Below are 25,111 nucleotides of genomic sequence, written 5' to 3' on the forward strand. Positions count from 1 at the left end.
TTTCAGAAATTCGCTCGACTTTCGTTAAAGCCGGCTTCCGACGGAAACACCCCCCGATAATGGTTTAAATAGAGTGACGTGGCCAGATAGAGCAATAGCGTTATTGCAATTCGGATGTTGAGTGACAGTCCATTTATAAGCTATCCGAGTGGGAGGAGAAGAACTCGAACCCGAGGGTGGAGATCAAAATAGTTGGGCGTTAACAAAATAAGAAAATTGTGTTTTCTCCCTTGTTTATCTTATTTTTATTCCAAAAGAAATTTCTCCTTCGTTTGAATTTTAAAAACCGAAAATTCTTCATCCAAATTTAACTTTTAAATGAAAAAAAAACTAAAAGAATTATTTGTATCTTTCTCTCGCGCGCAAGTTATCTCCATCGGTTTAATATTCTAACTTCTTAAACAGTTTTTCTTACAGACACAACTTTTTAATTTGTTTGCTTGTGCAAACGTATCCGAGCGTCGACTGTATTTCTTTTTTGTTTTTAAGCTTTTCCTCCGACTTTCGATAAATTTTCTGCCGCTTAATATCTTCCATTCTCGTCAAAATACGAGCGAAAAATATCAAAATTCAATAGGGGAGACCGTTGCCAAGTTCGGCGCGCTTCTTACGTTTCGATATCCGGTGGCCGACTGCCGTGGAAGAAGCCACGATCGTAGCGCGAGCTTGGAAAACGGGCGATTTCCACTCTTCCGAAGAATAATAGGTTTAAATATTTAATCAGAATGGAGCGTAGAGATTGGACACGTCTTAATCAAGAGCGCTGTTTAACATCCGAATCTCATCTAATCACAATGTTCGTACGGCTTCCAACCTACCATTCAACGGTACTTTTGGCTCGCGAAAATCTAATTTGTCGAGTAAACATATCACCTCCTCGCAGGCGCTTGATCTTCTCTCCTTAGCGAAAACATGTTGACATTGGAAGCTCCCGGATCATAAGTCAACAGAATCGCTCCTTTTATAGTTGCGGGAGCTAAACTACACTTTTTCTTCCTTCTTTACAGAACCGGCCATCGACTATTAGCGATATTTTGCCACAGACGCTAGGTCCGGTGTCAAAAACGTCATTACCGAAGACCCTGGAAAACTTTTGCTGGCGTCTCGGCGAAATGACCGTCGTCTCGACAATACTGCGAACAATACGCCGATTCGTTTCATTTTCATACAGTTTCGACTATTGTAAGTGCTTTTCCCACTAGGGAAGTGCAAACGAAAGGTTTTCCTATTCCTCCTTCGCTGGAATGGATAGGCCTATATACTACATTGATCGATTAATTGAATAAAACGGAGTAAAGCTTTAAATTTTGTTTTCTATCCAGACAATTAATTACTTTTGACGTCATTGTCGATAATTTCTTACACTCGACGAAAAAAATTAGCAGACATATTTCAATTTAACAATCGAATGTTGAGGCTCTGGCTATAAAAATAATGAAACAGAATTTATTTAAAATTTTTTTCCTCTCCGTTAACAATATGGAGTCTCGCGTAGATAATTACGTTGCCGAAATTAAAGCTATTGATCATTTTTAATTTAAAATTTTCGGCGTTATAATAGCACGCGCTTCTTTAAACATAATTAGATTTTTAATGAGGTATCATATTTATAAATTGGAGATAAAAATTAACGAAAAAATAGAAACTTTTACAACAATAAAAGGTTTTTTATGAAAGAGGTTTCGACGAAATAGAAAGCGAAGCGAGCATTTAAATCTGAAAATAACAATTTTTCTGGTCCGAAAGTCATTGCGAAATGGCAAAATACTCCTTCCTTGGGGTTTCCTCACTTATATCATCTTGCCCGGTAAAATTCGCTTTCTTACTTCTCTTTTCCCATTTACCGTTAGATCCTAAGGAAGGAGAAACTAGGCCAAAAGCGGAAAATTTTGTAACGATTAAATGTTAAAAACTATCAGTAAACGTGAACGAAAATCGAGTTTCATTAGAAGCTTGGCAATTATGAAATAAGTCTATAAATATCGCGATCGAAATCGCGTTGTAAAGATAAGTACTCGGGAACTGGAAATGAAGAGAAAATGGAAGGTTTCTACACAAAAAAGAAGGTGGATAGCAACGACCATTTTAAAGTATTCCGCTAACTCGCGATTTAGTGAAAAAGTCATTGGATGGCAGAAAAGGTTTTCATCGAAAATAATTACGTTTAACGAGGTTGGAGTAGGAATTACATTTAAGAAAAAAAGAAATTGTCCATTAGCGCCCGGTCGAAGATGGCGAGAAAGAAACTCTTTTAAGCAAAATTCTCCGGAAGCATCTACTGTAAATCGCATTACATCATTTTAGCGTGTAATAGTTTCTTCCGCATAAAATACCCTCGAATCGAAGGCCACGTCGACATAGTTTGAATACTCCGACGAAGAAAAAACTAGTCTTCGGGGCCCCGCCGCTAGGAGAATGAAAAGCGCTGCGCAAAATCGTTATAAGGACGATTATAAATTAAAAGTTAGGTAATCTATCGCTCGCGCCGTTTATTTCTATTATTTTACCATTTATTTTTTTTTCGAAGGAAAAAGTCGGCGCCATCTTGTTTTGCCAGAGACTCGAAGGAAAAAAGAAATTTCTTCGGGCAAATCTTATCTGCAGAAAAGAATTCCACTTGTGGCTATGAACCGTTTTTCTATCTCCTCTTTCAACTCGCACACAACGACGAAATCGAATAAAACCCTCTTCTACACTTTTTGCAGCTTCTCTAATCATTTTCTTAATGAAAAGAATTTTTTTTCTGGATAATTCTCTTCGCCGAGTTTTTATATTCCGATAAAGAGTAGTTGAGTGAGAAAAGTCAAAGCTGGACTTTTTTAGCCATAAAAAATAACTTTCTCGTTAATTTCTTTCGTCTGTTCACAAAATTTCTCGAAAGCCGAAAGAACTGAAAATTTGAAAATTCAGAAATTAAGTTACGTTTTCCTCGCCACGTTTCTGCCGTCTTTACGCAAAACAATACGTCCTTTAAGATTATACAAAGTATTGTTTCTTCGGCCATTTAATATTTTGTAACAGAGAAAACAGAATTAAAACAATACGGACTTCAAATTAATGAATAATTTTATAATTAAAAAGGTTATCGACGGATTTAGTTTTAAATATAAATTATGCAATTAACACTGCCTTACAACTCGTATGACGGACGATATTAATTTCGGTTGCATATTTTAGAAAAGAAAGGAAGTAGTTAAAAGTACACTGGCAGACGGCTCATTCGCGGATAGTATTAATAAAAATGAAAAATAAAGACGAAAGAGTGCGAAACACTTCGGGAAAATCCACATTTCATCCGGCACAAGAGCCATATTTTCTGTACGGCATATATCATTTTCTTCCACTCTTTCCCTCTACTTTTGTCTCGCCAGCTTTCCATTATAATTTTTCTCGTGTCTCCGGGAGTAGAATTTCTTCCGCCGTCGATCGTCTTCCTTCCCCTCTTCGTCCCTGGTATCGGACATCTTGATTTTTCCATCATTAACTTCCTTACGAGGATCACTTTGTATAATACGAGGGAAAAAAGGAAATTCTTTGGCGCCGCGGATCTTTGACAGATTAGACGGAATTTAACAATTTTTTTTTTTTTTTACGAGTAATTTCCCGACATTCGCAGCCATTCTCTTTTTCGGTCGATGACGAAAAGGTCAAAACGAGCCACGTTCTAATGATATCGCGAGCTACAATTTGCATGTTTACGATGTTTAAACCGAACTTAATGACAGAAACAACCTAAATGGATTCATTTACAATATTTTAATGGCATTATTATAATAATCGTTAAATTTTCTACTACTTCAACTTACCGAAAATAGGAGGGTGGACGTTTAATAAATAACTTAATTATAGCCTTTAATATTCGGATACGTCCTTCTCCTAACATTAAGTTTTACGATTTTTGCAAATTATAAAGTTCATTTTTTAGTCAATTTATTCGAGAACGACCGGCCACAGCGCTTTAAAGAGGGTATCGAATCGGTCCATTAAGCCGGTTCCCTCTTCTCTGGCGTGGAAGGGATCGGCTTCTTTTCTCCACTCGGACAAAAGCTTTGATTATAAGAGCCGCGCGACATATGGTGCATCTACCGGATATGGACTCGTGTCAGATAAACGCCACCCGACGTCTCTCCGACATTATAAGAAACTTCTGTTTCTGTCTCTAAATGCTTTAAACAATTAGAAACGCTTTCTCCAGTTCACTACACAAACCGCAGATAGTAGAAGAATGTTTAAATAACCAGTCAAAAACTTGAATCTTTTAAAGAATTAATCATACTACGAATTTTCAGATTCCGTTAGTAATACTTCTCAAAGATTATGCGGATAAAATGCGCGAGAATCCAGTCAACATTCTGGTGTAATTGCATCCGAACATTCGGTCCACCTTTAACACATTGCATTTTGATCCAATCCGGGCGAAATTTCGAAGATATTTAAAAATGCAAACAATCTGAACGGCGAGAAAGCGTTAGAATCCCAATCACCTCACACCGGGGGAAGGAAGCAGGCGAGAACATTGCTTGTTTCGATGTTGTAGGATGAAGATGGGTGACAAATCCCGAGAAAAATAGGGAAGTTGTCTCGAAAGAGAAATCGATAGTTTATTTAACTAAAAAGCTAATTCCGGTCGGAGAGGTGGCAGTCATCCATCAGCCGTAAAAATTTCGGACGAGGATCCGAGAGCATCATCCGTCTTGCTCTTCGTCTTCCCGCTCCGCATTCAACTTAGAATAAATCTGAATATCGATTCTCCGGCGAAAAAAGTAGAAGAAACTCCTCCGATTTCATTTCCCGAATGCGGATCCACTACAATAGTTTCAAACGAAAGGGGTAAAACAAATCGGTCACCTTTCCGCAATGAAAATCTCGATAAATCTGTCTCTAGTTTTGGATATTTCGACACTTGGCATACTTCTGGTTCATTTTTCAGCCTGGTGGCACTAGAAGATGTTCGTGCCGAGTGGACTTTAACGGCATTTACACGATTCTATATTTATTTAAATCCATTTTGGTGACGAACAAATATTCTACCGGGTAACACGTTTAAGAATCATCTGGCGAATGTCTGCCGAGTCAAGATTTAAGTTTGAACAAGACGGCTTTAAAGGTTACATGCCACGCTGGTAGCTGATACACTATCGATTCCAGGTAAAGGAAATTTATTGAAAATTCTTTTACTGGAATAAAGAATGTGGAAAGTTTTTATTAAGAAAAATCTAATATAATCGGTTGAACGGAATAATTCCCTTATTTTCGATGTTTTCCGACAGAGGGCGAGTGTCCCTCTTTCAGCCCTCCCTTTCTTTCTGCTTCGAGGAAGTGGTTCTTTGTTAATGAACTCGGCGAATTTCTCCATAAAACAATGAGCGCGTCAAAACTGGCAACACTTAGGATGAAGTCGACGACCAGGCAAACTTCGTGCGTGACTCGGATCGTTTTACAAATCGTGGCAAGGAATTTAACGCGTAGGTTAGAGGGAAATTCCAAGAAAAATCTCCAAAATTCGGCATTACCCGGACGAAGTAAGCGATCCGCTCGAGGAAAGATTCGCTCATCGATTGGCATTCGGGAGAGCAAAGTATGCAGACAAGCCGATCGTCGTCCTTCGTCCTTCGAAAAACCGTTCGAAGGACGCCTTCCGATGATGACGTCAGAAACACGCCGAGCGACAATAATGGGAAATTCCGTCACTGACTAGTCTGAATTTTAAATTTCAAACGGGAAATTCTGGAAGATGCGACATTTCGTACCACGACAACAATGCGCAATTATTGGAATAAAATTTAAATTTCTGCGCTCAAGATTTAAATTAGCCAATCAAATTTTCCATTCTCGGTAATTGGCTAATCGTTTTCGGCTTTGGAGCTCGTCCGTTAAAGTCGAATTTAAATCGATTACGTTAAGTTCTAGCAATTAAATTTAGAAATTATCGAGTCAAAGAAATGAGAAGCGCATTGGAACGGATCTAAAACGAAGTTGACGTCCAGAGACTTAACGCAAATATCTTTCCCACAGAAACTTTCTCAAAAGTCAAAACACGCGACTAGATATTACGTTATCTTAATTCCCCGTTTAGAAGAATGACAACTCTACTTATCTCCATAAATTTGAGTTACGTGGGCGGATAGGGCGGGTCTACGGCCGTGACGTATTTCGAACGTCGGCCGTCGGGATCGGGTCGAGTCATCGGATTCGAAGCGAACCGGGAAGCAAATTTCTTTTTAGAGGAGGATGACGGGAACGTCGACCTTTCGCTCTCACCCGACCGCCATCCATTAGGCGGAGATAAGAGGTAGCGCCATCTGTCGGACGATTAACATTCCCGGGTAGAAGAGGGCCACCCTCTTCTCGCTTTCCGCCGCGCGTAAATCGCCAATAGTGCAAACGTGGCGATAAATGTCGGTACGGAACGTTGCCGTTTGGTGGAAGAATTGGAATAAAACGCTTAACGCGGAGGGAAAACGTTTAAGTTAATTACTTTCTAGATTTTAACAGTTTTCGGCTTTTTATAACTTTAGAAATCAGAAAAGTTTAATATATTTTTATGGAGAAGTTCGAGTATGGCCACGCGCTAAATACATAAACGCTCTTGTTTATCCTCGCTTGACACGTTAACGCGTATTTTAGTATCGACTAACGTTTTGAAGACGAGAAACCTCCCTCTTCGTGTTACCACGCATTTATCCAATTACATCTAAAGAGCTTTTTTTTATATACGGTCACAAAAATTAGAACACGTAACACTTAAAAACGCGTTACCTCTCGTTACAGTATAAGAGAACAATTTTGTATTACGAGGAAGAGCACAGCTTATAGGATATTGTAAGCAATTTCGCTAAATTTTGAAGAAACAATATATAAATAAGTTTTTTGGGTGTGGTTTCGTCACAAATGTTAGATTTCGCATTAACAATATAGCGTCTAGGGGTGAACATTAACTGCTGGATTCTATCTCGATAACGTGACGAGATAAGTCGCCTCTAGAGTCATTTTTTATAAGTATTAGATTTATATCATCCTTACATACTGTTTACAATGTGTCAAAAATGCATTTTTTCTTCAACTGACACTCGCTTTCTACAAAAATAGATTTTTGGAAATGGAAGCTGAGTGCATCGATGACGTTGTCGATCGAATTTTTCTTTTATTATTTTTTTTTACCGATAACTGCCGAACAAAATTGGCTAGAAAGCGATAGTGTGTCATCATTAGACATGTAATATACTTCATTTCTTTTTTTTCTTTCAGGAATTTCATAAATGTTCTGGCCCAACAACGAGCACGAAATGGTCTTCTATGTCGGCCATTTTTATCAATTTTTATTTTCTTGTAGGAAGAGGATTTTCTCCGCTTTTCCGAGAAGAAAACCTTAAGAGATGGCAACACGCAGATAAATTTCCTACTCCAACGTTTTATTATTTTGTCAGTCGGAGGTAAAAAAGTTACTCGCGTGACTGTGGCTTTAAGTATCACGTAAGAAAGAAGAAACTCATTAATGGAGAAATACGGCACGTTTAATAATGACGCGAGTAACGCGAATATTTAATTAGATGAATACATCAGTAAATAACTAAGCATACATAAAAAAAATTGAATGTAATTACATTCTAGAACCGCGTTATCAACCAAATCAGTTTAAATCGGTATGGCAAAGAGAACAGAACGAGAAACGCTTTGTTACGCGTGACGTATATCCTGACGAAACACAGAAAAGTGTCTCCAGACAGATATCATTATTGACGTAAAATATCCTGTTTTTATTCCGAAAAATATCGGAGTAATTTTCGAAAAGTACAGTGTCACGTTTCTCGTGTTTGTAGTTTTGAGTCGGAGAAACAATGACGTTTCTGGGAAAACTCTTCACTACTTTATTTGCGTCACACTACTAGAAAGGGTGCGAAGTACGTAATAAAACAGATTTCTTGGATTTATGTCAATACGAATATCGTAAATTGGCTCCGTTTTCACAATAACCAAATTCGTATTTTATAGCGCGTCGTATCAGTATAAATAGCGCATAAATTCCAAAATTCCTGCCCAATCGATTTCATGCGGAGTTTATGCACTTCAAAGAGAAATAACTCTAAAGAAAATTAGCCACGTGTTTACCCTTATTGTTCAAAATATTTCGTGTTCTAACAGAACACGATATATCTTGAATATTTCATGCATTTAACTTCGATAAACTTTAAAAAGAACTTCCTTACAGACAATGCGACAGACTTACGGGCAACGGTATAAAAAGCCTATTAATATAACGATTAATTACAATTCAAAACTGTTTTACTGCGCATTTGTTACCACACACGTCTAGATTGACTTAAGTGTATTATTGCTAACCTCTTGCATAAAAAATGTCGACTTCCCGTATTTCTCTCGGGGTTATTTAAACAGTCATTCGAGTTTCTGGAGAAGGTAATGCAACCATTTTTCATTCTTATCTCTGTCGAGATATAAAAAAAAGCGTTTTAGTCGCCTCCAAACTCGATAAGTGGTCTTCCCGTCTGGGCTAGACGTTTTAAAAGCGTTAATTTTCGTAAGGGTGGTAATTTTCTCCTCTCGCCAGCGGGAAAAGTCGGATATTTTAATAAAAAAATTGTGGACGGAAGGAGCTTGCAAACTCTTCTCAATTCCGAAAAGTTGCCGAGTTCGGGGGTGTTTACCCGGACGTCGCGACACGAAACGACTCCCCTCCCCTACCGTGTTCGGTTGTCATTGGTTCGAGTGTTTTGGCTTGTGTGACGTCTTCGAACCCTCTTTCGAACGCGAAAGGAGGTTGTTCTTACAACTATCCTATCAAGTTGTGTAATTGCGCGTTACATCTTTCCTATTGTGCAGCTTGGAAACGCATATTACTCGTCGAAATACGGCCAAGAATCTATGAAACAAACGGCGCGTTTTCTGCATATTTATCCGTAATTTTCACGATATATTTCTTTAATTTCAATACAGTTCCACGTATTACAAATAATTTATTATAAACAACCCTACCGAAACTCCGTTTTGATTAGATGAAAACAAAGATGGAAGACGAAAAACGGAGATTCTGACGTTGGAAAAATTGGCGTCATCGGATAGAAAACGAGGCCAGAACACTCGCACAGCGATAGTAATAAAGAAAACCACGGAATGTTTCGCTAAATAATGATAAATTCTTTAAACGCTTTCACCGTTAGAATAAATAGGAACTGCTGGAGTCTCGCATTTCCTATTTGTTCTAACAGAGATCTTCTGTTGGTCTAGCAGCTAGACCAACAGAAGATAACCGAATGTTGCGATTTTATGTTAAAGAATTACGGAACAGATTCGGTTTGCATCGTCATCGCCCGCCATCTTCCGATCAAAAGCGCTTTGTTACCCGAATGCTAAGGTAAGGAATAGATCGCACTTCTATCAGAACCAAGGTGAAAGGACGAAAGATAAGGCAAAAGCTATTTGTCGGGAGGAAATTTTTGGCATTGTGGGTGGCGTTAATTGTATGTGGAAGAGAAACCGTGGCATCCGGAGAGGGCTTCCGCGGTCACAAAGCGGATTATTGAGCCGCCACAAAGCCGAGTGTCCGGACCGAGGAGGAGGAAAAAGGTGGCATTCAGCAAAGGGGGAGTGAAGGACAAAAGCGCGCGCTCCTCTTTCGACATCCAAAATATTTCTCCTCCCGGCGAGAACGTTAAAATTGCATTTACGACTTCGACAATTTCCTATTGTTCCATTTATTGCGATTTGGTCCGAGTTGCGAGAGAAAACAACTCTCATTTCTGGCTAAAATATTACTCCCGCATTTCCCCATCTTCCGATCAAAGACTCTTTTCAAATAGACTTTTTTGTGCTGCCCGAACACAGCAATGACTAATTTCTTTAAGTTCCTGGCAAAAGAAATGTCCTCGCCCAACGAAACCCGGAGTAAAACCGAGTAAATAAAATTAGCTGGCAGGTAGAGAGCTTAAGAAAAGTAAGATTTCATAAGAGGATCGAATTTTATAACGAGAAAAAACACAAAAAATACAAAAGACAGCTCCGGCATCCATTTGCGAAAGTAAGAAAAAGCATTTCATTAGGCGAATTGTGAAGTGGAAAGTTTATCGGAAACTCCGAATTTCGGATAAAGAACTACTACTCGGATGCGTAACAATAAAAAAGAACGTTCTCTGACGCAACGCAGCGACGTAGTCCTTTACGATTTTCGAATTAAAGAAAATGACGAATCTACTGGAAATAAATTTGCCTCGGCCACCAGAGGGCTAGTCGGAAAAAACCGAGATCTCGTATCTAGACGTCGAGATCTCGCCATCCGGTCTTAAATGTATTCTTGCATCAATTTAAATTCGAAAATATTGTAAAAGCGGCAATAAAATTTCTCCGATGATTTTCGTATTGATTTTTTTTCCTATTTTAATCACATTTTATTTAGGATCGGTCGCAAGTAAAAAATTCAAAAATTACAATTTTATTCGATTTATTTCGGCTACGGCCGTCCGGTGCAAATATTGAGCTCTCGTCCAATAGAACCGCAGCAAAAATAAATTATAAATTGTATGGAAAAAATTGAAAAGTATAGAAAAAAGTGCAAAAATTTAATTCTCCGTCTTTCGAAACTTTTGCAATATTAAAATAAAATTTGCACAAAGCAGGAAGCGCAAAAATACAAGCTTTGTTCCACACCAAACACCGCTATTTTTAATGCTCGGATAAAGGTAATTTTGTATCTAGAAATGAATCGTTGCAGTTATTGCACGATCGATTGCACGTTTCCTTTTTTGCGAGAAACGAAAAACTGCTCTCGTTGCTTTGTTCCGTGTTCTCGACGAGAAACAAGAAAAAACGTTCCTCACTCTTTAATAAAAAAATAAAATAAGACAGAAACTTTTAGTAATTTCTGGACTGTTTTCAGTTTGCGGGAAACGTTTAGTTGGATTGACGTTGTCCTTGGATGGAGAACGACTCGAGACAAAACCAATTTATTTGTGGAGAAAAACCGCATTAGACCTAATTTCCGGAGAAAGATTGACTATTAAAAGTGATCTACGTCAAAATATCGCCCGAAAAAACCAAATTTTATGACGTATTTAACATTTAACGCGGCTAAATTTATCGTATTTATTAACGTTACGTTAAAGATGAAACGATAAGAGACGAAACCCGCACCAGGCCTCACGCGACGTCCGATAGTTATTTAAATGCTCGACTCCATTCGACCATACGTCACGCGGAATTCTATATATATATATACCCGTAATTAACTCGCGTGACGTGACCGACTCGACAGCTCCTCAAAACGTCGAGACAAAAATTAATAAACACTTTACGGAGATTTTGTTGGCATTTACGTTTAAGATTAAACACTTGGAGCGATAAGTACATCGTAAGCTTTTTATCTACTCGGAGGCGAGGTGATAAATTAGTTTAAGAGAGATCCTCCTTTGGCGTTAGTGGCTTACCCACGAACTTCTCGCCAGAGACGGCACTCGGACGAGAACCTTTCGCACTTTTTCGGTCATTTTAACGAAGAAGAAAGTGTCGACACGGTGCAATTATTCGTCAAAGTGTATATTTTATCCAGGCCGAAGCGGAGCGGAGTGCCGTGGACGGAGCACTTTGTTTGCTAGTTTTCTTCTAGTATTTATAAGTTAACGAAATGGTAAAAATTCGATATATACAAAAGTAGGGGAAGAATCCCCGGATGCATTTTCTACTCGACTTTCCGGGGTCGAAACTAAAAATAGGATTTTAGGCGAGTTGCGCCGTTCGATCAACATTTTTAAACTCGTCGATAAATCGATAAAGTTCTATACTTAATCGATTTTAATTTAGAATCGGCGAAAAGAATTTGGAGGGACGAGATGCATTATTAAAAAGGCAAAAGAAATGATAAACACGTTACTTAAAAATAGATGATGCCATTCGGAGAGAGACAAAAGTCGATTGTTTATTATCGAAGAAATTTATCGCCGAGCGAACAAAGCGCGGAAACGATGTCAACAAACGTCATTTCCATCCAAAGCGAACAAAGATGATGCGACAAACTGGCGTATACATACAAATAAATGTCGGAAATGGAAGAAAAAACTCGAGCGGTGCACGAGAGAAATTACAAAAACACGCATTTTTCTGGTGTTTCGGAATGGAGCCATCCGTGACGAGCGACACGTTCGGACGACGCGGAGCGGCTGCATTAATGCCACAATATTTCGCCAGGACGTCGACGTATGTAAAAATCTTCCTTTGGAATTTATTCCCCGAACTGCCGAGCAAAATCTTCCTTAATCACGTTACACATTTACATAAGAGATACAGAAAACGACACATCTGCCATTCGATCTAATCTCGCGATAAAAAGGGCACCGGCGCCCATCGCCCGGTATTCGAAAAAGCAGAAAAAGGCAAACGAGTAATTACTAGTTTAATTAGTTAGGAAGACGTCGGAATTCTTTCTCAAATCGGAGTCGTCGTCGAGCCACAGGAATCTTAATCGGGTCGCATCATTCTTCTTTAAAATCCTCAAGAATTCCCACAAATATGTAAGTCGGGAACGTCCGTCTGTCGCGGTCGAGTTAAATTCCAAATCAACTTTTCTGCTGGGCCATTGTCCGAACCGGAAACAAAACCCCGGATCGAATAGAGTCGTTCGGTAAACGGTTAAAGTGGTGGGCGATAACGAGGAAGAAGATATTTTTCTGGCGAGAGGTGGGGGCGAAATGACCCGGTCACGAAGAAATCACGGATTGGCTGTCGCACTAGAATCGTATTTCATTTCTAACCGAATTTAGTCCATTATTCAAACGAGAGAGGGGAACGTATCGATCGACGGGGCCGGGCGCCGATGAAATATGAACGAGGAGGAAGTGTTTACGACACTTTGGCTACTTTTCACCCCCTCCTCTCCTACTCACGACCGACGTGGCGGCCGTAGAGTCTAACAGGCAAAAGTCAAACGTCGGAGGAATTTCTCCGCTTCCTTTCTCCATCAACGCGAAAGCATTATATATTCGCGAATACGAGGGCAATTAATATCGCAGGCAAAACATCTACTTCTTAACCGCTACTTATTAGTAGATAACGAATAAACGGATATTTACGGTGGCTACGGCCACGGCAAAAATTAGGTCAGTGAGTGAAGGGTCATTATCGAAACGTCGCGTTGCGAGGAGAGGAGCATCGCATCTAGTGCAATTTGTTTCTAGGGCGATAGAACGACTCCGTAGAGACCGCCGACAAAAATATCACCCCATTTAAAAGAGAGAGAGAGAGGCCACCCCGACACTCGGAGAAGATTTAGGTTACGGCTGGAGAAAACCCACCAATTAAATTCGGCCGGGCGGAGAGATTCCCAAAATGTCGATATCGCCGACAATATCTTCGATTTAAATGGACGCGGTAGTTCCTTTCGGGTAGAAAATAACGAAATTAGCAGCCAACAGGTAATTAACCAATGGCGGGCCGCTACGTCATTTCCGGCGGTGGTCCGAGCACCCGCAGGGAATTAATCCGGAGTAAACAACTGCGGACGACGTCATCGATCGAGCGACGACGTCGACGACAACACCGGAGCCCAAAATAAACAATTTGGAAGGAAACGAAATTTAAGCGATAAGAGCAACCGGCGACGGCCGAGAGTCGAAAAGTCGAGAGAAATCTTTACTCCGCAGGCGAGGAACTAGATAAGAGGTGGGGACGGTCGCGCGGCCCTTCTCGGAACGTTACCCAACACGCCGAAACCATTCGACGTCGTTTCCCAACCGGTAGGTCGCGACCTTCCGCGGTAACTCGACGGTCTTCCGGCACTCTACGACGAGGTCGTCGACTAAACGAGGTCGGGAACAATGGCAGATACGCTACGACCGGGAAAGCGTAGGTTGAGCATTCTCTGCCTTCCCGCTTTCGGCGCGATTGGAAACGATAGCAGACGGAGATGACGAGGGTGTCCCCCCGAAGAAAAAATAAGACCATTATTTTATTTGGCCGCCGGCGCAACCGGTCCTTTTACTCAACCACTTTCTTTCGGAATAATATTTCACCGCCAAAACTGCGCTCATCAATCAACTCTCGTCGCCGCTTTTTGTCGACAAATGAAGACGTTTCCGCGGCTCTCAATCCGCGCTCGGCAGTGGCTACGAGTTCTCCCGCATCTCTTTAAAAATGGCGCGGCCTCCGCCATTTTGAATGCACGCGGCGCGTTACTCTCGTTAGTAAGCCACGGCCAGAGAAATCGTCGACGGCCTAAGTGACTCTCGCGCCGTAATGCGGTCTCGGCTGCGCGACGTGGCGAAATCCGAGCCTCCTACCGTGGGGTTTCTTCCCTTTTCTAGAGTCGCGAGCGGGAAAGAAGCAAAAATCGCTAAAATTATCTCCAAAAAATCGCCCGGGTATTTTTAGCGGAAGAGATGGCCGCAGATAAAAGAGGGGAAGAGCGGAGTCGCCGAAAATCGAATTCGGTTCGTCAACATTCGCTAATTCTTAATTCGCATCGTCTGTGAGAATTTCTCTCCGACGATTAAATTTGCCTTCGCCTTTTATTAACGCCCAACTTTTTCAAAAATTTCGGAATTTTCGACTACGACTACATTTAATTCGACTGGCCGAGGGAGAAACGTCTTTTAAAATTTCCCGTCGGCCGGCGCCTTTCGTCACCGCCAATTCGGTGCAAAATATGAAAATATGTCCCCTTTGTGCGGAGGTTTTAAAATATAATCCCGCTAAGTGATCGATTGTACGTTGCGCTATTGGCAAAGGAGCGATCTCCCGAAGCTCCCGGGAAACAAGGGATACGCTTAGGAAATTTTCGCTATTTTTAAATATAAAAGTACGCAATTTTTCTAATAAAAATCCGAAAATTAAATCTTAAAACATTCGCCGTCTTTTAATTTAATCAAATAAAGAAACGGCTGGTACAATCGGGTGTATGATTGATGAATATTATAATTATTTACCACAATGACAGCACTCGTCCCGTATCGATCGGGCAGTTCTCGGTTTCGTTCTCGATTTTTAACGACATTTCTGTAACAAAAATGTAACTTTTCCTTCTATCGGGCGGCTCCGGCAAAAGAAGAATAGGAATTCTAGAAACGACCCGTTAGCTCCGGCTTCGATAGAGAAAAGAGAAGCAAAGAATCAATGGGTTGTGAGTATACACGAGTGGAGTCGGTAGAGTATGGGGATAAGAACATCGACTTGCCAAGCTAACATGCGCGAAAACACTCCCTGAAGTGTCATCGACGGTGCGGAGTTAAGTCATTACACTGGATGCCGTCGTTAAAACACACGATGTTAAATCTAACTGGCAATTCCTACTTTTGTTCTTTATTTTCCACGAGAAAAGAAACTTTTTTTTTTTTCAAAAATCTGATTAATGTTATCTTAACCGCGGCAATTGTATTTGGCTCGTTTGTCACTTTGACTAATATTTAATTAATGAGTGACAAAATTATTTATTTCTGAATTCGTAATTAATTAAAACACGTCATTTCTATACTAGAATTTTTCTTAAATATTTCACGTTTATCGCTTAAACAAAAAGTAAACTAATTAAAAATTCCGCCCGGGAACACGAAAAAAGTTATGTTTACCGGCAAAAATATGTTTTCCTTATTAAAATAAACTAGTGAATTTTCATTCATTTTCTAAATTAATTGCCTCTAAACAGTTTAAAAATAAATAAAACCGCCAGGTTTCTGTTTACAGCCGTGAACAAGTACATTTTTTTTGTTTAATCTCTGCACGAGGTCATTGCTATTCCGGATTTAGAATACATTTTATCGTTATTGTTTTATCTTCCATGAATAAGTATTAGTTTAAACCGCAGTTCCCCATAGAATGACTCTAGAAACGACAATTCTCTTTTTTCTTTCTTTCTTATAACCGAATAACCCTCAATCTATATAAAGCGTATATAAAGATAGGAAAAACAAAAGTGGAAGTGGCAGAACAGGAAAGTACAACGAACACTTTAACATATTCTCTAGGTGAAATGTTATGTAAAAATGAAAAAAAAACTTTCGAAACAAGAAAAGAATTTTCGCAAAGTGCAGCTCCGGCTCGTTCTTCCGACTTCGATCTATTTGTTCTCCCGTCAGAATTTAAATACGGCCAGAGAACCGAATTACGAAAAAGGAAAATTTGGCAGACGATTCATCGGAGTCGTTCGAGTAAACATCGCAACCGCCAAAATTGGGCGGAGCGAAGTCTAAAAAAACGATTTCCGAGAGGTCGATGCACGTCAAACGCACCCAAAACAACCACGACTTCTTTGTCGACGTAAGCGGAAACGACGTCGACAATTCGAGTGTTAAACGCCAGAAGCGGACGAGTCATTCAATTCGCAAACGACCCACTTAACATCGACACAATTAATGTCCGAGTGCCGGCGAACCCGGTTAACGCGGCGATAAGATCCGAATTAATTCGAAGGGGACACGGGAAATGACGACAAAAACTAATAAACACCGGGGAAGGAGGAAGGAGAAAGAAGAAGACAACGACGGAATCTTCGCGGCTTTAACGTCGTGCGGACAATCGTAATTATTTCATTTTGGGAACGATTTCTCCATTAAATTTATGAAGCTTAAATGCGCATCTCGTTATTCGAGTGATGCCGAGCTTAACGGGGAAACGGCAGTGGCCGCTCCTTTCTTTGTAGTCGAGGTGTGTTACACGCTAATAATATTAATTCCGGATTAATATTACGGCCCGACGGTTATTAACTTTAAGCGTTGGCAACGTAAACAATAGCTCTTTTTTCGTAAGATAAACAGAGGAAGCGACCGAAAGATACCTAATTAAAATCGTCGAAGGACGACGGTGGACGAGCATTAAGAGGAGTTCATTTCGTGCCTTCCGCCCTACCGACTTCCGAAATTCGAATTCTTTCCGTAGTAAATTGGAAGCTAAAAATGCGTAAACGAAAACGTTAAATGCGAGCGGGAATATCTTTTTATCCCGGAGATTTCTTTAAAAAATATCGACGACATTCAAAAATTTCGTCTAGGGTCAGACTAGGAGCTGTTGGATGAAAAGATCAGAGAGACGATAGCTTTTCTAAGCGGCGAGGAAAATATTTGAAGGAAAAATCGAACCATAAAATAAGCAGAAAAAAGTAGGCTTTACGGCAGAAATACACCACAATATGTAGCAAAAAACGCGGAGTAAAAAGAAAAGTATTACATGTTGCGATGACATGTAATGATCTTGTAGAAGAGAGAGAGGAATCGGAGAAACAAGCCGCGTACGCCAGGAAATTGGGAGAGAAAAAAAGGCAAACTACTTGTTGAAATAAAATTACACGGAATCTTCCTCCCTCCATTTATAAAATCAATTACCTTCGGGTAAAACGGATTTAAAACGGGTTAATAAAATGATTTTCTTCCTCCCACGCGGACGGATTCCGCCGCATCCTCTCACGTCGACCGTCTCCGAGTCAAAAAAGGAGAAACGGATTTTTAAAAGAGCGGAAAATAGAAGAAACGAAGAAGAAGCCGTCGGCAATTATCGAAATAAAATTAATTCGGTGGGGAAAAATCGGGGAGATTTGTGTGCCGCCGACTTAATACTTAAAAATACGGTCGACGGCTAAGGAAATATCGAGAAGTTAATCTCGTTTTGACATTAGAAGAGACAAAAAATAATAACATCGCGCCCGGCGCTTTCCACACGTGCTAAATCCTATTTTTACATCTTTATCCATTAAAGCGACTGCCGCGAATTTTCCAATATTTAAAAATAGACGACCGACAGCGATAAAAGTCTCTTTTTTGCGCTGGCTTTTAATCGCGACTCGAAACCAAAGAAATTATTTTCGCATTAGTTACGAAAATCGTAAAATAAAAACACGTTTTGTCGATAAACACGGAGTTTCCCGGGCAAAAGGAAAAACGCGGTATTTTAAATAGGCGACTCGCGCCTTTTTTAATCGATTCCCCTTTAAGAAAGGCGGAAATCGATCGTTCGACTTCTGCACAAATCGGTTGTATTTTTAATAATCGCTCGAATAAGGACACGCGTTTCCGAACGAAACGTTTGAATTTTAAAAAATGATCAATTTCGCGCGTGCTTTGAAATCGATGGGTTAAAAAACTGTCAATTTCAATTTCAAAAGCCCTTTTAAACCGATTTTAAATAGGAACGAGCCCGTTAATTAAATTATTAATTATTTATACTTTCGGCCGTTTTAACAGGCAAACAATCGTCTAATACAATTTCTAAAAGTCAAAACGTTCGGATATTTCACGTTCCATTTACTTTTAAGTTTTTCATTTTTCGAACGGGCGACGCCACGTTATTACCTCTTTAATTCAATAAGCGGCTGCGACTAATTTCGACGGAAAGTGTGTCGGCGACAGATACGATTCGGCCAGAAGAGAGAAGAGGAAAGAGAAAAAACAATTTACCGCGCTATTTATTAAAAAGTAAATTCGATATTTTATCGGCAAACTTCCGAAAGATTAATATCTGGAGCTAAACAACGCCAGAAGTGGCCACCGGGCGAAATTAATGTTACTGCGGCAACGGAACGGACCGGTTCCGTTTCGGTAAGCGATTCTTCGGACGGTCGGGCCAAAAAGGCCGGCTTTTCGGACGTAAACGAGTCAAATGCGCGATAACTACGTCGTTTACCGTAAACACCGACGAAAGACATTAAACGCGCGAATAAATAACGTCGGCGCTTTCGATAAGGCAAATACGATAAATAATACGCGTAATTCGTAAGACGAGGGAGCCGGGCCGGAAGGGCGAGGACGATACGAGCGGGAGAGAGGAAGGTAAAGGGAAGGGGAGATGCCGCGTCCGAGACGGGTGTAGGCGACACCCCGAATTGAACGCGGGCCAAAGTCGGTCGGACCGACCGATCGACGACCGGCAAGAGTTGTCGGGAGGACGAGAAGGAGGAAGGTGGAACTCACCGGGGTGCGAAGGTCCGACGGTCCAGGCCAAGGCCAGAAGGAGCGGTGAAAAGCCGAAGACGAACATCTTCGCCGCCTCCAGGTCACATTATTGTCAAGAAGTGCGCCGAACAACGACCGACTTTCGCTGGGCTCTTTTCATATGTAACTCTAAACCGCAGCCCGGATCGTCTCGACGCGCCTCTCCGCTTCCACCCGTCTCTTACCGGCCGCCGCGCCATCTGGTGGCCTCCGACCGAAACTCGACGGGCTAACCGGCCGCATCGATCGCCCTTCCCCGTCGCTTTCCTAAATACGAATCTGCGGCGCGGCTAATTATTGTTTGGCGCTTATTCTAATTTGTTTGGCTCTTTCCGCAGTAGCAGTTTTAACGCTTCGTCACATTCGCTTCTCTCTTTTACGCCGCTCCCTCCCCTTCTTCCTCCCTCTTTTTTCCCACCCTTTCTCCCGTTCTTCTCTCGCTTACGTTACGTAACGGCACGGGCGTTCCTAAACGTAACGCTGGCGGTGCCGGCGCGTAACGGACTGTACGGTACGTACCGTCGACTCCGCTACTTTCTTTTTGCACGTTTTCCTCGTATTATACGCCAATTAAGGATACTCCGACGATTTTTATCCCCCGTAATAAAACTAATTTTGGTAGCAAAATGTTTAATACTTTTTACCGGTTTCTTTTACCGATTGTTTCGGTGTTATTACGACGAATAGGTAATTTTCGGCGAGTTTACCGGATAAATTGGGTTATAAATTTACTTAACAAAAGCCCTTTAATTAAAGGGGATAAGAAAAGAGATGCGCGGGTGGAGCGAGAGGCGGAAGGGGGATTTACGGCGGGAACCGGACTCGAGTCTAATGGAATAAGCGAGTTATTTCGATGAAATCGAGAAAGTCGAAAAAATCATTATTTTTAATGGGAAAAGTTAAAAGATGATGATTTCTTTCCATTTCCAATCGTATTTATAAAAGAAAATATCCAGACTGAAATTTTAAAATTAAAATAAGATTTTTCCATTTGGCCTATTAATAAAGTCGATTTTTTAAAATTTCGTTTAATAAAATTATTATTTTATATTCCAATAAATACGTAAAATTTTATTTTTTCGTCTCTGTTTTTGATTCGTTTCGGATTTTATCCGGAAAATAATAACTTAAATTGAATTTAAGGTAAACTTTACTCTATATAAAGTGAATTCAATTACGCCCCGTCCCGCGAGATTGGACATGGAGCCGAGTATAAAATTCGATGACGAGTCGCGTCGTTCGACACAAATAAAAAGCGATGACGTCGAAGAAGAGTCGACAAATCTTCTTTGACAACGGCTCCGCCCGATGGGCCCGAGGCGGGGATGGCTCCCTCCTCGGCAGTCGCCCGTACTACTCGGTCGGATGACCCAAAGGGGTCGGACGCCATTTATAAGCGGCGCGACCCTCCTTTCCCGCCATCGATCGGGGTGATTTACGACGACGTATCGCCGGTAATGAATGAGAATTCAGATTAATCGCTTCGATAGAATCGATAGCCATTGGAGAGTCGTCGGCGATAATTTTTCTCCGGGTCCACCCCAAAGGTAAATCCGTTTGTCATCGATCCCGTTCGAAGGGGATCGAAGGATTCGATCGCCAATTTCTCTGCCTCCTTTTCTCCCGGTTTCGCCTTTGGATATCCACCACCAAATTTCTGCCGTATTACTCGTAGGCAAATGGCTCGCCCTCCCGTCCATTGGACGAAACCCGATCGAGTACTGCGCGTTAATTTAAAGCAAGTGGGCAAAAATCCACCCGACGTACGTTTGCATTGTGTTCGGTCTCCCTACACCCACACCGTTATTTACTATACAAAGAAGTCGCTTATCGAACACCTCTTTTGTATACTGGAATGCCACCGTATTGAAATTTATTACGTAACTTTTCAATGTTTTTCGAAACGCTTTCGCGAGATTGTTTTTCTAGAATATATTTTCATTACGCCGTATCTTCGCTTATCTGAACAACCGAAAGATAAAAGCCAAGAAAATACAATAACCGAGAGACGGAACAAGTTCCCTCTACAAATACAAACGTCTTCCCAGCCAGACGCGGATTAAATTCTATTTGTGGGTCCGAAATTTTAAAGAATTAAATACGGTAGACCGACTTAAATTTAATTATTATAATTTTCCGCCCGTTGGCCACCTCGATACGGTACGCTTCCGGCAACAAAACTTCGATTGACCGCTGGAAACTCGGGGAAAATTTGAGCTCGACTTACGACGTTTCGCTTAACGACGGTTTGTCGGGAATCAATTAGTTGGTAAAAGCGGGGTCTACCGTAAACATAGTTATAATTATTCGTTTTCCAGACATAAGAATTAATTTCTCGGATAATTAAGTGTCTAAGACTCGGTTATTACTGTCGTAACTAAATATAGAACTCGACCGTAATTGGTTACTTTCGGACGTTTTGAGACCGGAGGAGTGATTAATGAAGCGAGATCGTCCTTTCGTTATTAATTTGGAAACATTGTTTAACGGGTGTTTCGGCAAATTTAAAAAGAATTTATAGATTTTATGCCAATTTAGTGTTTAATTTTGATGGGGAAGACGTAAAGTCACTATCGGATTTATCCGCCGGTTGGCGTAAGACGTGGCAATCGTTCCGACGAAACTCTCCCGTTGCTCGGTTGCTAACGAAATAAAAATTTCATTCTCAATTAAAAATAATGGATTACGAGGACGAGTTTCGTTTATTGCGACAATTAAGTCCGTCGGTGATTGATCCGCATAATTAGCGTTAATGGGAAAGAGAATATTTGCATTTTGGGTGCAACCGATAATGCGATTCCGATGTTTGTCCGTTGTTTATTGTAAGTCTGCACTTTTTCCTTTCTCCTTCTCCTTCCACTAATTATAACGAACGGTTAGTGCCTTTATCTTCCGGTTGTTTTGCCAACGACGTCGATCTATCCCACCGGCCGCTAGGGAAATTCTAGCGTTGACGAAATTCGAATTTCGCAATTATTTCGAGTAACGCGGTTCCGATTTTCCTCAAAAAGTAAATTTTACGTCGATTCTATTTCGTCCGCACTTTAAAATATTTAAATTCATTTATATAAGGAATAAATGAAAATATCTCTCGAAATTATTAAAAATTCTTTTCATTTATAAATCTTCGATGGATATTATCGGGTGCGATGGAAAGTATTACAATACAAACGGTTGGCGTCCAGAAGTTTGTTTTAATCCTCGGAGGCGGATGATGGAGAGGAGAGAGAAATTTAACAAATTCCAGAGCCAGAGTAAAGTAAACAAAAGTCATTCTTAGATTAAATTAATTATAATTAGCGGATATCACTTTTATTACTTTAAAATTAATAATATTTGTACGACACGTTGCAAAAATTCTGCACAGTCCAGGGTTCGGTAGTTCTAAAATGTTCGCAGATACTTAGAAACAAGGAAGAAAGCGCATTTTAAGATTTTCGTCTGTCGAAGGAGATTTATCCTTCGGTAGGAAAAGTCGGCAAGGAACATTTATTCTTCAACGGATGGAATAAGACGTGGAATATTTCCCGAAACCTACGCGACACTATCAGTTACGGAATGTTTTCTTAATGACTGGCTCATCCAGACTGGATTTTCAGCTCTAAGGTTTCTAATACCAAATTACGAACCTTACGATGTCAGAATTTCTGTAACAGTCTCTTTCGAGCCGTATAATAATGGAAATCGCGCTCGGTTTCTAGTATCGAGGAATCCGAAATCGCCTTCGGCCCGGGATTTCGAGAATACAGCGCAATCCGCAGCGATTGAAACCTCCGCGAAGAACCAATATATATATACATAATTTGCTACCTTTGTTAGTAAGTACAAAGAAATCCAAGCATATTTCGTGTTTTTTAAACTTTTCGACCAATGGCGACGTTTCTTACAAACCCTTCTTTCGCGTTTGGCAAGGGGCAGGCAGAAACCGACACTCGCCAAAGTAATCGTTAAAATTGAAGTCATTTAGCTTCCTCGCTGTTCTTTCTCCGGTTTTCATCGCTTTTGTTGGTTTATAGCTGTCTAATTACCGAAGAACAATTACACTCGTCGACACTTTTTATTTCGTTTCGTGCAGATTAAATTTTTAGAGCGTTGTCGGCATTGTAACGCCTACATCGATTTTCCGCATTCTTTTCTCTACCGAACCAATTTCACACAAAATTACTTTATTCGTGTTTTTATCAAACTGATTCGTTTCTAAATATTGCATTAACTCCGACGTCTTTAAATAAATTCCCAGCGTTGCCGTCTTCTATAATTGCAATCCGCAAAACATTCCTTAATACCCGAAAGGATACGGAAATCCGAATTATTCCGAGTGACGAGTTTAACTTTATACATTCGTATAATTGTGCCTCGCTTCCTCCGCAATCCGTTACTGTTTGGTTTTCTATTCCGATAAATCAATTTAATTAGATATCGAAATCTCGCCAGCTGCGATACAAACGGCAAAAACAATACGCGAAATAAGCAAAATTCGAAAACTCCAGCGAACATTTTAAAACTCTTTCCACCTCGAGACGCCAAGGGTCATTTTTCGTACTTACCGTAGGCTCTTTCGGTCCACGATGGAGCCAAAGACGAGGTCCCCGCGGCCGGACCCGTCGTACTCACACCCGGACGTCCGACGATGCCGTGTCACGAAAATTTCGGAAAAATTGGAATTTCATTCCGTAATAATAGGGTAACTTGGTGAATTTCTGGAAGAATATTTAGATAAAGCGTAGTCGACGACAAACCGTTACCACACCCACTTCGTATCTGTTTTCATTTACCAAATATTCACGCCATTATTATTATTTACTTTTTGTAATCGTCTCCGAGTTTGATCGATGGAAATTAATAAAGAAGCCAGCGCAGAAAATCTGTCTTTATTTTAAAATACATTTAAGGCGCGTGTGTCGTAGAAATTTATTAAAAATTCACATTTTACGTAACCAAAGACCGCTTTAACGTAATTCTCGCGAATCCTTTTCTACGGAAGCCAATCCGGCAGTCCGAGATTGGAATTACGGTGTTCGGTGTGTCGCGGCACACAAACGCCAGTTTGGAGAAAAATAAGGTTCGACTTTAGTCATTGTAAAGGTTTTTTTTTCATTACGGAGATTGAAAATGCCGCTTTGAGTAAATCGCCGTACCGACATTCGTCCCATTTTTCACGTACAGAAAGGACCGATATTAAACTGTTTTGCATATTTTGACAAAACTTTAGATTGACGTCGTACGACGGCCACAATCGTCTCCGATTAGAGAGAGTTTAGAAAAATTATTTAATAAATGAACTTCCAATTGACTAAAATGGAAACATTTTATCGAATTTCGTCGGCTCCCACGAGACGAATTTCGGTTTCGTCGGCCAACTTTCGTCACGTGTCGTCGAAGCGAATTGGTGGCGCTTGGACCTCGTTTCTCCCACCAAAAACTGTTTTCGTCGAGACTTTTACGGAGTTATCTTCGACGAAAAAATTAAACGTGTTTTATTTGTTACTCGGTTAATGATAATTAACGAAATTAATTTTCTCTCGTACTTAATTATTAATTTGTACCTACGCGCCGATTTAATTTCCAGGAGCGATGACGCAAAAGGGGAGGAGAATTGATAAGACCGGGCATGTAAATACGAACTGGTTGTTTTAATCAAAATGTCCGAAACTAACATTTGTTGACGGTAGATATCGTCGGATACACTTCTGTTCGTTCCTTCCGTTCTACGCGATTACCAGATGCAGATTAATAATCGGGTCGAATGAAATTAACATTTAATTCTCTTAAGTTTCCATCCCGCTTTAATTAATGGCGAGTGACCAAAGTTTTAATTAATAAATCGGGTCTTAATAAATGATTTTAACTCTTCGCTCGCCGTCTGGACCGAGAAGTTTTCGACGGATCGGACGTAAACCGTCCGCATTCGACAGTCACTTAGACGATAATCGAAAGTTTAATGGACAGAAATCGCATCCCCGGAGTTCTTGCCCGAGAATCTTCGGCGCAATAAAGAAAATTCCGGGTTTATCCCGGTGTCGATAAAACCTGGAAGTAAATGGACTGGCGCGTATAGAAGCAAAATATCCGTTTAAGGAAACTGCTTACCGAAATCGAAGACGTCGACATCTGTTATCGATTATTCGTCGATTTTAATTAATAATTTTAAAATTCGACCTTAATCGGCTCGAAACTCCGTTAAAGTTCCAGTGACG

General features: G+C 40.5%; 1 protein-coding gene across 1 annotated transcript in view; it reads right to left on the reverse strand.

The window, feature by feature from the left end:
* The window catches only part of LOC136982003 (chondroitin sulfate proteoglycan 4-like), a 64,075-nt gene extending 44,963 nt beyond the window's left edge, over window positions 1–19,112 (reverse strand). The window contains 1 exon segment of the mRNA XM_067278438.1: window positions 18,894–19,112. Within this exon segment, the coding sequence (XP_067134539.1) occupies window positions 18,894–18,960 (67 nt within the window). The 5' untranslated portion in view covers window positions 18,961–19,112.
* Window positions 19,113–25,111: the final 5,999 nt, after the last annotated feature.

The sequence above is a fragment of the Centruroides vittatus genome, unplaced genomic scaffold (genome assembly GCF_030686945.1).
Source record: "Centruroides vittatus isolate TY-2023 unplaced genomic scaffold, ASM3068694v2 contig_8, whole genome shotgun sequence".
NCBI classification, from domain to species: Eukaryota; Metazoa; Arthropoda; class Arachnida; order Scorpiones; family Buthidae; genus Centruroides; species Centruroides vittatus.